At 39.6% G+C, this 15,233-nt stretch overlaps 1 protein-coding gene across 4 annotated transcripts in view; it reads left to right on the top strand.

Annotated features, from left to right (window-relative positions):
• The window catches only part of WDFY3 (WD repeat and FYVE domain containing 3), a 166,319-nt gene that overhangs the window by 82,066 nt on the left and 69,020 nt on the right, over positions 1-15,233 (top strand). For 3 of the 4 annotated variants that reach the window (XM_069855348.1, XM_069855349.1, XM_069855347.1), the window contains exons 13-18: positions 1,792-2,249; positions 4,185-4,268; positions 8,283-8,460; positions 10,084-10,298; positions 12,037-12,149; positions 14,260-14,491. In XM_069855348.1, the coding sequence (XP_069711449.1) occupies positions 1,792-2,249; positions 4,185-4,268; positions 8,283-8,460; positions 10,084-10,298; positions 12,037-12,149; positions 14,260-14,491 (1,280 nt within the window). The remainder of the gene's footprint in view (positions 1-1,791; positions 2,250-4,184; positions 4,269-8,282; positions 8,461-10,083; positions 10,299-12,036; positions 12,150-14,259; positions 14,492-15,233) is intronic. The other variant, XM_069855350.1, reaches the window with a different exon arrangement.

Genomic DNA, 15,233 nt, shown 5'->3' with positions numbered 1-15,233 from the left:
ATACATGGGAGAAGGGAAAGCGAGCATGTAACACAAGTTTATTTTCAGTGCTGGCTTGAGTTTTCTTGTGGCACTTACTTTATTTTACCAGTTTGTTAGTTACAAATGCTGAATTGGTGAACAGAAATGTCAATTGTACTGGCCCTAATAGAAGATAAAGCCAAAGAACTTGCTTGCTTAAGCAAAAAGTAGTGGTAAGGCTGTGACTGGAGGAGGAAGAGAGTAAACTCTTATCTGTTTTCTGTAGCATTAGGTTATTGGCTGCTACTCTAGACCCACAATTTCTTCTCAGAATAGCTAATGTTATTTTTGTGAATTGATATAATAGTGTTATTTTAAGGTAGAAAAGCTGAGGCAAGTAGTAATAAGTAAATGAATTTAACTGAAGAGAACACAGAGTTATCTAGGTTCATCTGTTACAAGGAGCTGTAATATTTCTCTGTCAGATGAGCAGCTTCATCTTATTGCAAAAGACAGAAGGGAAAGCTAGTAATAAAATGATTCCTTTGACCTGGTTTTTCCGTCAGGCTCTTCAGTCATTTCTGAGCACATCTCGTTGACAATTCTGTAGGGGAGAGAAAGGATATTGCAGTTGCCCATTGTATGTAACATCCAGAGCAGGGTTTCTGTCCTTCATCGGACCTGATGTATTTGTTATCCATCAGTGCTGTTTTCAGAAGTTTTGGTTATGGAATTGGACACTCAGAGTGGTGCAGTGATGTGTTTCTTGCTGTTTATCCAGGTCTGACAGGAAATGAGATCCTGCCTTCAAAGGAAAGGCAGTCTCACTGTTTCACTGCCCATCTCCTGAGTGCTTAAAATGAAACAAAAATGCATGTTTCTGAAGTAGTAAACTCTTGGTCATGAAAGATTCACCCCCGCCCCCTTGCCTCTTTTTCTGTATCAGTAACATTTATGTTGTTTCTGATGCTTCGTGTAAAGACTTTCTTCCGTATTTCATGTTCACATGGGTCAAACTCCTCATGGCAGCTGGTTCTTTTGTTGGTTTTTGGTCAGGTGGATGGACTTCCCCACCTCCTGCTTTCATAGGTGAATGAATATTATTCCATACTACATAGATTCATGTAGTTTGCATTGTTTATAACTGAGACTTTGGATTTGTTCAGCAAGTAAGGTTTTATCATTTTTTGTTTCTCTCAGGCTTATGTTTGAACTGCAATGCTTAAAATCAAGTTTCACTCAATTCAGAGATTTTTGGGTTTCCGTATAAAGGAGGGCTGTATGGAGGTTTGGGGCTAATTCTTTGCTGCTGCTGTCTTTGAGTGCTATTGTGTCTTTGTAGCTTCCAGGTGCTTACGCACTATAGATTTCTGTGTTAAGATGCTCTGAGGTATAGATTTCTCATTGCTACAGGCAGTAGCCCACTCTTGTTTGAAATTTTGTGAAGTATGGTGGCAGAGTGGGTTCCTTTCTGATAGTGACAAGGCAGAGAACCTAGCTAAGGGAATTATTTGGGAGTTTTGGGTTCTGTTCTAGGCTTGGTCAAGTCTTTAGTATTGGCAGGTTTCCTTGGTTTCTTATTTCTGAGTTAGGGTTGATACTTTACTTTTTCCTCCCTCTTTTTCCATTTTTATTTTGTAAGCTATTGAGGATGGCAATTCTTGCAGTACAAAGTAGATCTTTAGAGACTGCAGGCATTATGCAGTTCTGGCAAATGACATGAGAATTTCGCTTGCGTATGAAACAAAAACGTTCCTACCTTTTTTCAAGCTGTTAGTAACGCTGCTGCTTTTCCTCTTTCTTCTTTGTTTTTGTTTGTTTTGTCCATAGGCCCTGCTCTCAGTTCTGAGAGAAAGTCACCGCACAAGAACTGTTTTCAGAAAAGTTGGTGGATTTGTGTATGTCACATCTTTACTTGTTGCTATGGAAAGATCTTTGTGCTCGCCGCCTAAGAATGGCTGGGAGAAAGTAAACCAGAATCAAGTATTTGAACTACTTCACACTGTTTTCTGCACATTGACTGCAGCAATGCGCTATGAGCCAGCCAACTCTCATTTCTTCAAAACAGAGATCCAGTATGAAAAACTGGCAGATGCTGTTCGATTACTAGGCTGCTTCTCAGACTCGAGAAAAATAAGCCCCTTGAATGTCTTCCCCTCAAATACACAACTATTTCAAAGGCTTTTGGAGGATGATCTAATATCCCTGGATTCTGTGTCACCTACACTAAGACACTGCAGCAAACTTTTTATTTACCTCTACAAGGTCGCAACAGATTCTTTTGACAGGTATGGACTTGACTCTTTTCTTATTTTCCTCTGCTTGCCCCTCCACCCCAACCTGGTGTTCCCCAAAATAGTTTTCTTCCAATATGTTCATTGCAAGCTTCTGTATTTCCATTTTAATCTGTGTTTTTGTTCTTCATGCCAGCGTCAACATATCTGACCAAACATTAACTTAGCTTACTGATATTCTCGAGAGTATGCAGTATTCTCTCTGACACTGAATGTTTTTGTCATGGCAGCAATTAAGATAGAGATGTCAGTTTATCATTATATTGGTGTTGAAGCAGCCTGTTGGTTGATAGGCAGACTGGTTACTTTATCTTACAGAGGTACTAGATGTTCATGCTTTTATTATGTCAAATGAAAAATTGGTTGTTGAAAGTCCCGATTAAATTTCCTGTTTCCTTTGATACGTGTCTTTAAAGTAGGTAGTTAGATAATATTGTGGCAAATTTAGAATCATAGAGTCATTTAGCTTGGAAAAACCTATAAGATCATCAAGTCCAATCCTTAACCTCACACTGCCAAGTCCACCACTAAATCACTTCTCTAAGCACCACATCTACACATCTTTTAAATACCTCCAAGGACGGTGACTTGACCACTTCTCTGGGCAGCTTGTTCCAATACTTGATAACCCTTTTGGTGCAGTAGTTTTTCCTAATATTCAATCTAAACATCCCCTAGTGCAACTTGAGGTCACTTCCTCTTGTTCCATCACTTGTTATTTGGGAGAAGAGACCAATACCTGCCTCACTACAGCCTCCTTTCAGTTAGTTGTAGAAGGCCATAAGGTATCCCCTGAGCCTCCTTTTTCCAAACTAAGCTCATTTGGACTGGATGTCTTGTTTAAGAGGGATTATGATGTTCTTTAAAGTTCTGTAAACTATTGGTTTTTAAATTTAAGTGGGAGATGCTTCCAGAGTTAAACTTCTGGAGTTTAAATTATACTTGAGATTTGAAATAAACAGTAATGTATTCATTCAAAATGACAACAAAACTTACTGAAGTATGTGTTGAAGTTGGGCTGGTCTTAAAGTAGTTCTTACCCATAATTTAAAGTACAACAAAGTTAAAACACAGACCTAAGCTTTGTATCTGAGAGCTTGGAGCTTATGCACCCCAGCTGTTTAATGCCTGTGACCTTATTAAAATAAGACAGGCAAACAAACATGAGGTCTGAGTTTTTCACGTGGCTGAGTATTTTAAAATACTAGTAAAGCTACAAAACAAAATAAAACCCAAACCCCAGCCACCACCCCCCAAGCTGCAACCAAACGAATAACAAACCCCCAGCCAAAAGCCAAATAGAGAAATCAATTTATTTAATGCCATTTTAAAATGTTCTTAAAGCACTCGGATAGGGGGATGAAAATGTGTATTAAGAATGTGTTGCACGTACTGTAGAAGCTATAACACTGCCTAACAGTAGAGTATGAGGAATTAATGGGGTAAGTAAATTCTGTGGTGGTGTTCTGTAAGCTACCTCATCAAGTTCCTTTTTTTTGCTGTCATCAGTGACTACATTCTTCTTTCTCTATTAATTTTTCTGTTCATCATTCTTTCAAATGTTTACACTGACTTTTGTTTCTTACTTGTCTTAGTTATACACAGTTGACTGAGGCTTTACTTTCTCCTTTCAATTTCTGCTGTTTAACATTGAAAGATGTTCTGTTTTGCTAGTGTGGTCATACCAGTGAAACTCGGCGGGTTAATGAACAAGCACTACAGGGTCATGCTGTAAAAAAAAAAGTGTGGGCTTTCCATGTCTGTGTGTTTACCTTGTGTGTGTTCAGTGATGTCCTTTGTCATCCATGTTGTTTCTGGAGAATGGATCCTAGTAATGATTTTATTGGTACTTTTGTAAAACTAACAAACTTATGGCCTCTGGTTTCTTCTCTAACTTCTCTGTCCTACTCCTGTCTGTTTTGTCTGTAGTCGTGCAGAACAGATCCCTCCTTGCCTGACAAATGAGACTTCTCTCCCCTCTCCCTGGGGTACGCCAGCTTTGTCCAGGAAAAGGTACCGACCCTTCAAAGAGAAGCTATCTTGCTTCTGATTTCTCTCTCACTGTTGTGTTTCTTAGTTTGGTGGTTGTTTTTTTTCTCTTTAGTTGCTATTTTTCCGAGGTGTGCATTTTTGCACGTGTTTACTGGATAAAATTAATGTAAACGGATGTTCCATAGTGAATCGAGGTAGTGATGCTAATGGATGAGGTGAAAGATGTTTCCAGACTCTTGAAACACTTAACTTTAAGGTCACGGTTCAAAACCAAATAAGGTCTAGTATAAGAAGTGATCTAAGGGAGGTATAAATTACACCCTCGGGAGCAATTCAAAGAAGTTCAGACTGTGTGAGTAGATCAGTTAATACAGCAGGATTTCTTTTTTCTTGACTAATTTTTCAAGAAAAGGTACTTTCAGTATTAATGTGGATGGGTTGTTAAGGTGCTCATTTGTTAGTAATTGCATAGAATAAAAAATAAAAAAATGAACCTGTCAGTATTTGACTACCAAATAACGTAGATGCATGCTGAAAGAAAAGAAAGCACAAATGGCACAATCCAGAAATTCTAGCCTCCACTTTCCCTTCCAAGGTACTGTCTTTCCTTATGCATCTTAGCATCTTGTAGATTATTTTTTCTTTTAAAAGGGAAGATTACTGATTCAACAACAGTATGACTTCAGGCCTGTGCAAATGATAAAGGAGATTTTTCCCAGAGTCCCCAGGGAAGGGGGCAGCCATTCGTTATCTGAAGGTTAGGCAGAGATTTGCTTTTGAAGGCTAAAAAGACTTTTGAAAGACCGTGGGTTATTAGAGGTGCAAGTGCCATTTGTGGAAAAAGGTCATTCTTGCTTGGCGTACAGTTTAAAATATGCCGTCAAGTTTCATGTTTGGAATGTAAAATGTTTTGCAAAGGGAAGCAACCAAAGCTGCTTTTGGAAACTAGTTTGAAAAGAAATGTTTGTACTTGATCGGATTAATAATGAGAAGCCTTTTTCTTTCTTGGTGAGTGACATTACCCACACCATATCTAGGTATTCTGCAGTGACTGGTGTGGATGAGGCCACTTTCCCAGTAGTACAGAACCTCTTAGACTGTTGTTTCTTTTATAACATTGAAGCATTTAAAACAAATGTTGCAGTTGAAGTTCACAGGGAAAAACCATAGCTGCCAAACTCTTTTCTCTCATTTACTCTGAAGAAACTTGAAAGAAAACAGTGTTTCCTGGGGAGGCTTTTTACAGCTTTGGCCCCAATATTAACTTTTAGCATTATGGGTTGGCCTTTGCTTTCCTACATTTTGCTGTTCTGCCAGGTGTAACTGGCATGGTGCTCAGGTTCACTGAATTACTCGAATGCACAGGTATGCAAAAGCTTGCAGGAGAACACGTGCAATGCCTGCCAAGCAGGAGCTGATTCCAGGGTATAATGAGTAAGAGTGTCAGATGTGTACAAATATGTGTGTGTATGAATAGGTATGTTAGTATTCCTGTGGTTTTTGTAGTACTGAAAATGCACGCGCTATTTTGAAAACTGTGGGGTATAAGGTGAGGTAAAGATTGGATAGTTGAAAAAGTCAGTGTCCCTGTAGGATACTTGGGTCAAGTCAGGTAAGCACCTTGGGTACCTACTGGAGTAAAGGAGTGTGCTTGACATGGACCTTCATAAATGAAAAAGACTTTTTAAAATACTTACACAAAAAATTTGTGTAAGACTCAAAGCAAAAATGGACAGAAAGAATGATCGTGCTGCCTTGGGTGACTTTTCAAATCCTTTCTGTAAAAGCATGTTGTCAAGTAAATAAAATAGACTAGTCTAGGTTTTTAAAGTCTGTTGTTTTAAGTCTGTTTGAGCAGCTGTCTGCTTTCTCACAGTTCTTTGTGTCACGTTTGTCATTCCTAGTGCATTCAGTGCCAGTAGCTGGGATCTTCCTACTTTCAAAAATAAGCAACTTGGGGTTTGTAGTCCAACATTATTTGGTTTTCTTTTTTTCTCTCTTTAAATGTCAGATACAGTCAGATTCTGTCGAAGTTGACTCTTCTGAAAGAAGTGTTTGCTCTTCACTTATTGTTTTCTCTCTCCTCTTTTTTTCCCTGGGATCTCCCATGTTGCTGAGCTCTAGTTCTCTGCCTTTTGACTCATAAGACAGGTGCCTGAGGGAAAGCCCTGAGTTGTTTCACTAAAAGAGCAAGCAGACACTGTGCGCACGAATGATTCTTCTAAACAGAAACAGTACCATTCTGGTTTTCATGCATGCAGCCTAAAAAGGTTTTGGATACATAGATATGCTAATATTCTCTCTGATACGTGTGCCACTTCTCAAAGCTGTATTTCCCTGAGGAGTGGTGCCCTCCAAGTGTTAATGACTCCTCCAGCGCATGCATTGGGATGATGGTACATACCTGTGCTCCCTGTTACATGGAATGCATTGTTCTTCCACCCCTTCTGTCTAATATGAATCAAGAACTACAGCTTTGCCAGTTGTTCAGTTGCTGTAAGTTTTGGCAGGGAAAAAAGCTTACCTTGGCACAGCATTCTTTTTGTTGTTGCTTATTTGTTGAGTGGTTGCTTTGGGCCTGGCAGAGTGAAGTATGGAACACAATGTAGTTTGTTTGTGAATCATACTGAGCAATGGCTTGGGTTTTTGTTGGACTCTCTGTACTATTGTGTTATAACCTCATAGTTTACCTAATGAGATGAATGCTCAGGATGCTTAGAAGTAAGATTTGTCCTTAAAAGTGGACGATTTTCTAAGAATGTCTCAGGTTGTGGAATTTCACTTGACTGAAGAGCATTCTTAAATACAAATGGATATTAAGCTTTTAAACTGTATTCTGTAACTTGCATTGAGAGGCTCAATGTGACATTGGAAAGAGGGAGCGGTTTACTTCTACAGATGTAAAACAGTGCTCTTGTTAGGATACATGAGAAACAATTGCCCATGTTTCAATTTCTATATTAAGACAGAGAAAAGGGTTGAGATACCATCCCTGTGTGATAGTGTTACCAGTTGTTCTGCTGTTCTTAATTCCACTTTATTTTAGAAGAGAGAATGAAGCCTTCTTCTGCGTTCCAGATGTCTGAGTTGGTGAGTCTGCTAGAGACGTTTAAGAAATCAGTGGTTAGAGAGTTTTAAAAACACTAGAAAAATTGATTAGGGCAGATTTTTTTTTTTCTTAGTGGTTGGTTACAATGCAATTGCCATACTATTTCATGTTTGCTGTAAGTATTAGCTGAATGAATAAAGCATCAGTGATTTAATCTTTCTTCAAAATCTCTCTTTTAAGCACTTGCTTTTGCTTCTAAAGTACTATCTTGAAAGTATATGTGCAGTAAGCTGCTTGTGCTGTTTGTGTGTCAGATCTTCTGCTGAAAGAATGGCTGCTGCTACCTGTGAGAGTTTCAGTGAGAAACACGTCTACAGCTCTCAGCACAAGTGGTTGCTTCTAAGTCAGTGTGTCAAAGCCTCATCCCTGGATCAGTCTAAAGCAGCTTAACGTAAAACTACATTGCTGTGGCGGTCAAGGAAATAGAGCATACGGACTGCTGGCACGTGTGTGCACTGAGACCAGCTTTCTATTCCTGTAGGCTGATTATAGATTGCAGTGCATTTTCTAGTAGCATATTTTATAATCAGTTGTTAATGAAAAGCAGATGGAGGGGAAAGGCATTCAAAGCTGAATCTGTCCCCTAGAACAGGAGCGGTGGTAACTTGTATGCTGCTATCACTATACTGCTTCTGCAACTGGAGTGAAAAGAGGGAGGCAATAAAGGCAACCTTTAAGTTCTTCAAACCACGTCACATCTAGACTTTGGAGTTCAAGCATAATCAAGAAATTGTAACCCTTCCAGGTTGTCTTTGGGGAAACATGTCCAACAGGTTTGAGAAGAGGAAAGACTTGGTCTATCCACTTGAGGGAAGAGAAAGAAGGGTGGGAAATAATGTCTGTAGGGAGTTCAACTTTACAGCTGTCTGACAAATGCAAAGCTCACAGATGGGTATTGTAACCATGGGATGTTTTCTGTCCTGCAGGCACGCATACCATTCTGTTTCAACACCTCCTGTTTGCCCTCAGAAAAATATAGCTGATGTGAAACTCCAAACAGGACCCACATCCATACAAAGCTCTGATGCAGTCATTATTCACCCTGGTGCTATGCTTTCAATGCTGGATCTTCTGGCCTCTGTTGGATCAGCTACACACCCAGAGGTAGGGAAAATATTTCTGCTGTCTTAAGCTTTGAGAGGACCGAGGAAAAAGGATGGCTATGGGAAACAGGGAAACCAATGCTATCTTCTTGCTTTTTGCTGAGAAACTAGCATGTTTTGTGGACTGAGTTGACTAACTGGTGTAATAAAGGTGTGATAGAAATCGTTTTATTTCATAGGCTTTGCTTTGTTTGTCTCTTCCAAGTGCCTGGTAACAATGTAAATTTAAAGAAGTGCCTGAAGCGGTCATCAGATAAGTTTACAAGCCCTGTGGTTAATCCATGGTTTCCCTAATGTATCAGGTGTTAATGTACAGGGAGGACACAGTATTGGACATTATAGCTCAGTGTATGTGTGCTGTTTGAAAGAGGTGGACTATGTTCTAGTTCCAGAATAGTCCTGCCTGCTTTGTACAATTCCCAAACTAAAATCTGTATCTGTGCTTTTGTACATAAAAGATTTGTTGGACCCTTTTCAAAGTTGCTTAAGTATTTTTTGTTTGAGATGTTTACACTGAAGAACTCTGTTTACTTTTAGAAAATCTGAAACCTTGCAAAAATTACTAGACTTGATTCTTCTTTCTTGTCCTCTTCAGAGCATTAACTTGGCAGTTGTGTTGCATATATCTTAAATTTTATTAAGATTATTATGATGGTGGGGAGCAGAGCAAAGCCCCCATAATCCAAGGGGAAATGGTTAGTGACCTGCATACACCATTTAGACACCAATCTATGGGGCTGGATGGGGTCCAACCAAAGGTACTGAGGGAGCTGACAGAAGTGCTCACCAAGACACTTCCCATCATTTATCAGAGGTCCTGGCTAACAGAGGAGCTAGGGGAAGGGTCTGGAGCACAAGTCTTACAGGGAGTGGCTGAGGGAAGTGGAACTGTTTAGTTTGGAGAAGAGAAGGCCAAGGGGAGACCTTATTACTGTCTACAACTGCCTGAAAGGAGGTTATAGTGAGGTGGGTGTTGGCCTCTTCTCTTGAGTAACAAGTGACAGGACGAGAAAACACCAAGAGTTACACCAATAGAGGTTTAGATTGGATATTAGGAAAAAATTCTTCACTGGAAGAGTTGTCAAGTGCTGGCAGAGGTTGAGTCACCATCCATGGAGGTGTTTAAAAGACATGTAGATGTGGTGCCTAGGAACATAGTTTCGTGGTGGACTTAGCAGTGTTAGGTTAATGGTTGGACTCAACGATCTTAAAGGCCATTTCCAACCTAAGCGCTTCTGTGATTCTATGTTAAGATACTAGGAATACCTTAGCAGTCACAAAAATAAAACTTATTAGTACTCCCTAAGCACATAGAACTTCTGAACTGACTCAGTTCTGTTGGCGAAAGAGAGGCTAGTTTAACCATCCCTGCCTGGATTGTTTTTCTTTACCATGGTCGTGGTAATCCTTCATAAAACTTATCCTATTTTTCATTAGTGTCTCTTCACACACATGTGCTCACACCTCCAACACACACACACACATATATATGTATTTGAGTATTGGATGTTTTGTGTATTTATTGCTAACAGTAGTTTCCTTTTCATTATTATACTTAAGGAGTTTCTTTTATTTGCCTTCTCAGTTTGTGTCTTTTCAAGTTGCACGCTCATCTCTTTTTCAGCATGCGTTGGATCTCCAGCTGGCAGTGGCCAATATCCTGCAATCTCTGGTGCACACAGAGAGAAACCAGCAAGTCATGTGTGAAGCTGGGCTCCATGCACGACTTCTACAAAGATGTAGTGCTGCTCTGGCTGATGAGGACCACTCGCTACATCCACCACTCCAAAGGATGTTTGAAAGGCTAGCCTCCCAGGCGCTGCAGCCAATGGTGTTGAGGTCAGAAAGATAGTAGTGAAGTCCAGTTGGGATGAGCCCTCCTGCCTGGGCTATAAATGGCTTGGATCAGTAGAGAGCAGAAGTGACCTTGTGTGGTAGTGATTGCATGGGATCCCATTTTATTTCTCATCAATTAGGCTGTCTTGCTTCTGTTAATCAGCATGTAACCCTGGAGATGTTGGGAATTGGAGGGGTGGGGAGGAGGGAGAGGTGTGGAGCAGGGAAATCTGTTTGGTGTTTTTCACAGAAGTTGTGCTGAAGGTAAATGTTTGCTTTCTTGAAAATCTGAAGAGGATATAAAAAATGCCATTCCTGGCTAGGTCCTCAGGAAGAGGAAATATGAGGATGGGTTCCTTGACTTCTCTGTGCCATATTAAATACCTCAGACAGGAAAACTTCAGGCCAGCAGTTTTATTTAGCACTTTAGTTTGTGTGAAGAAAGTGCAGGAATGTAATGCAAGAGGTGTCTGGAAAAGTCTGGGGATTCACAGCTTTAAAAAGTTGATCTTTTAGGTATATTAATGCAAGTAGGTTTGTACATCCACACTAGTACTAGAAAAGAAACTTGAAAAGTTTAAGAGCATATTTTGCACCATTGTTAAAGACCCATGCAGTTGTATTATGGTTTGGATTGGTTGCTAGATCTTGCAGCCTTTCAATATAAAAAGGAAGCTTATAGGAGCAACAGAGACACTTTTTACCAGGGCCATTAGTGACAGGACCAGGGGCAAGGATTTTAAACTGAAAGAGGGTAGATTTAGATTAGATAGAAGGAAGACATTTTTTACAATGAAGGTGGTGAGGCACTGGAACAGGTTGCCCAGAGAAGCTGTGGATGTCATGTTATCAAAGTGTTCAAGGATGAGGTGGGGTGGTGCTTTGAGCAACCCAATATAGTGAAAAATGTCCCAGCAGATGTGTTAGACTAGGTGATCTGTAAGGTCCCTTCCAACTACAAACCATCCTGTAGAATCATAGAATCATAGAATAACCAGGTTGGAAGAGACCCACCGGATCATCGAGTCCAACCATTTCTATCAAACACTAAACATTGATCTCAGCTGGAGTGAGGAATTCGATTGTATTGTCTCCCATGGGTTGCCAACTGGCTGACCAACAGCCAGGACAGCTGCTCAGTTCACTTCAGTGGTGTGTAGCTGTATCAGAAATTATTCTGCGAGGAGCACGCTTGGTGGTAGTCACATCACAGGGACTTAAGCTTCCCTAAGCATAGGTACTGATAGTCTAGGTAGCTCTAGATACAGATACTGTAACTGTCTGCAGATATAGATGTTGGTAACTGTGAAACAATCCCCCAGCCAAGCAGGACACGCAGATAAAACAAAGCTCAGGTCACTTACTCGCTTCAGCCTGTAGTCATCTTTCCAGATGCGTTCAGCTTGCTGAATGTGCATCAGTGAGTGTCCTGTGTTCTCCTGCAGGATGCGGCAGCCTCCTGACAAGTCTTGGGAATGAAGAGAAGGGAATTGAGAACTTTATCAAAATTGTTTGATTAGCTAAAATATCAACTTTTGAGAGCATGTGTTCAAAACTTCAGTAGTTTCAAATGGATCAAATATGTTTCTTGTAATTATGCTTTAGTTTGTTTTCTTATTTAAAAGTTATGGTTATTACAAGTAATTATTGTCTTTTTTTTAGAAGTGGTATTAGATTTGGTGCCATTCTAGACAAAGAAATAGTCAAAATTATTTGTAAAATTTTTTATCCTCTTTCTTAGGGAATTTTTACGCTTGGGAAACCCTTTGAATTGCGGAGCTTGGGACAAAAAGCTGTTGAAACAGTACCGAGTGCACAAACCCAGCTCGCTGAGTTTTGAACCGGAAATGAGAAGTAGGTGTTGGAAGTGATAGAAATGTGCGTAAAGAATGCTTCACTAGCATGCCCTGACTGCATACTTGTAGATAAGCATCTGTAGACACCTGGCATGGCCCCAGCTTTGTATGAATGTGAAATATCAAAACAATTCAATTGGAGAAAGTTCTAAAAGCATTGGGAATGTAGTACTTGCAGTGAAGTAATTAAAACCTTCTATTTTGGGAACAGTAACCACTAAATACCAGAGTAGTTTGCTCTTAAGTCTTGTAGATCCCAAGTTTGTAGTTGTTTAACAGTTAAAAGGAAAAATATTTGTCTCAGATACTTTCACATGCACATCACATGTAGTCTCTCTCATGAGCTCAGTAAGGTGTCCAGTACAATAACTGTAATTCCTACACTTAAGCATAACTCCATTTATTTCATATAGACTTAAGAACCTGGCTCATCATTAGCATCACTAGTAATGAGAAAGAAATAGAAAGAATTAATAAGAATTAAGGCACAATTTACTTAATCTGACAAAATCTTAGTCTAATAATAGTGATAAAGAGGTAGAATTTGAGGTTGGAGCAGCCACTCTTAATTATTTAAAGTTCAGCAGTCCCTTTTTGACCGTTCATTAATTTTTCGTGGTAAATATTTGCAGTGGTTTTACTTGTGGCTTGCTTTCAATAAGTTTACTTTCTTAGTATATTATTATAAAAATGAAATATTTAATAGTATGTGGTAAGCATGTGTTGAATTATGAGGGTGTAGTAACTTAAAAATTTACAAGAATAAGGACAGCCATCATTTTTGTTTTGTTTTTTTTTTAAAAAAGGAATGGTCAAGGAGGGACCCCATGACAACTCAGTTTTAGTTTTAATACTGGAATTAACATTGTAGGAAGGTTTTCACAATGTGTTTTGGTAGTATATTCACTAGGTAGTCCTCGATTCTAGATACAAATGCTTCCATGTATGTGGAAATTTTCTGTATAACTTTGTTGTGTTATCCTCTCATGGAAGTTCATCCATCTGATGCAATACTTCATTCTATCAACAGTTAGACATCAGATCCGATTTTCACACTGGAAAGTTACATCTGTTTCACAGCCATTTGATGAATCAGTTGATAAACTGCACTGAATGTCTAACAGATGGATTCCTCCAGCTGATCCAAGACTCCCATCCACATGCAGCCTTTCCTATTATTCTCCCTGAGTTGTATGTTAATTTGGGGAGTAGCTGCTCATGTAATATAGGAGGGTCTCGGTAGATGGTAATACAAAGAAATTATGGATAGGTTTCCAAAGCATGTAATATTTATTGCTGTTCAGTCACTGTATGGCTGGTTGTGACATGTAGTTAAAAATGCCTCAGTTGAAACGTTTGAATTATTTAAAAGGAACTAGAAAGTTCTGGATGGTACTGAATAACAAGCCTTCAATCATGAAATAAATGTACCAAATAACTGAATTTGCGTTATGTCATGAGGTTCAGGATAATTAAAAAGAGGAGAGAAGGAGAGATTCAACTCATGACCAGCGCTTTTTTTAATAACCTATTTATTTTCAATAGGTTATTATCACAGGGAAAATTAAACGACGACAGTTGTGGAAATGTGAGTCAATTGTGAAAGATTTTTAACCTGGAAAGAGAAGGCAAAGCTAACTTCTGAGTGCTTCAAGTTATGTTAAATTTCCAAAGCTAAGCTTACTGAGCCCTTTTGTTTGTTGAAAGCTCTGAGACTTTTACCTAAGAGTTACTGCATCTGAAAAATATGAAGCAGAGTTTATTCTGCCTGTTAGATCAGGCAGCAGGAATGTGCCTGAAACAGCCTCTGGGAAAAGGACACTTTCCCAATGTAAGGTAATGGGATGACCTCTTGGCTCAAATTTTTTGGCTTTACCACAGTCTTTCTATAATACCTTATGCAAGATGATTGTGTCTCTGCCTTAGTTGAACGTTTTATAATGAGAATAATACTCCCCAACTCATAATCTTCTCAGAGGCAGAACTACTCAACAATGATTGACAATTCAACTATATTGCCTTGGAAGCAGTAGTTGAAAAGTCCTAATAAATAGCCTGAAAATGCCTCCGTTTTGCAATGCTCTGTTGTTTCTTGGCTTCTACTGTAGATAGCATGGTTACCTCAATGGAAGGTCTGGGTTCTGACAGCGTCTTCAGTTTGCATGAAGACAGCCACTATCGGATAAGCAAGAGCCTGCTTAAGCCAGCAGAAGGGAGCACAGTACCCCTGACGAGAGTGAAGTGTTTGGTCTCCATGACAACCCCACACGATATCAGGCTTCACGGATCATCAGTTACGCCGGCATTCATTGAGTTTGACACATCTCTTGAAGGATTTGGGTAAGGTCCTACAGCGCTCTCAAATAACATGGGGAATAGTGCAATGTTTTCCTACTTTCTTCGTTCAAATAAATACCTGTAATCTTTCACTGACTGTTTGCAAATCAGAAACAAATAAATTCTTTAGAGAAAAGAAAGGACTACTTCATGCCATGTAATTTCCACTCTGTCATTCAGTAATGCCTTGAAACCAAATCCTTACTTGCCATGTGGGAAAGTAGAAGTAGATATGTAATCTAAAGTTTGATAGTACCCACTCCGTTCCGAATTTCCTTTTAAAACAAAGGAACACCAACATACCTTTGCAGGAGCTCATTAATTGCTAGGAGCAAGTCCAGAGGAGGCCATGAAGATGACCAGAGGGCTGGAGCACCTCCCATAGAAGGACAGGCTGAAAGAGTTGGGTTTGTTTAGCCTAGGAAAGAGAAGGCTCTGGGCAGACCTTATAGTAACCTTCTAGTACTTAAAGGGGGCGACAGGAAAGCTGGAGTTGCTTTCAAGATGGGTCAAGTTAACTCTTTATAGCTTGTGTGAGAACAAAATAACTCCTAGCTCAGTCAGGCAATTCATTTACATTAGACTTGCCTGCTTAAGTGCAAATGTCAACACGATGATGATTCTTCAACAAGAAGAGCTGTCATTTTGCCTCCAGTAGGACAAACAGTATAAACTGGAAGCTGAACTGTGGGGATTAATTCCACCTCAGGTAGGCTGATCACTGATGCCATCTCAGCTTTTCAGA

This window comes from Phaenicophaeus curvirostris, chromosome 4 (genome assembly GCF_032191515.1).
Source record: "Phaenicophaeus curvirostris isolate KB17595 chromosome 4, BPBGC_Pcur_1.0, whole genome shotgun sequence".
Classification (NCBI taxonomy): domain Eukaryota; kingdom Metazoa; phylum Chordata; class Aves; order Cuculiformes; family Cuculidae; genus Phaenicophaeus; species Phaenicophaeus curvirostris.
The sequence above is the reverse complement of the archived record's forward strand: the minus strand, read 5'-3'. Positions and strand labels throughout refer to the sequence as shown.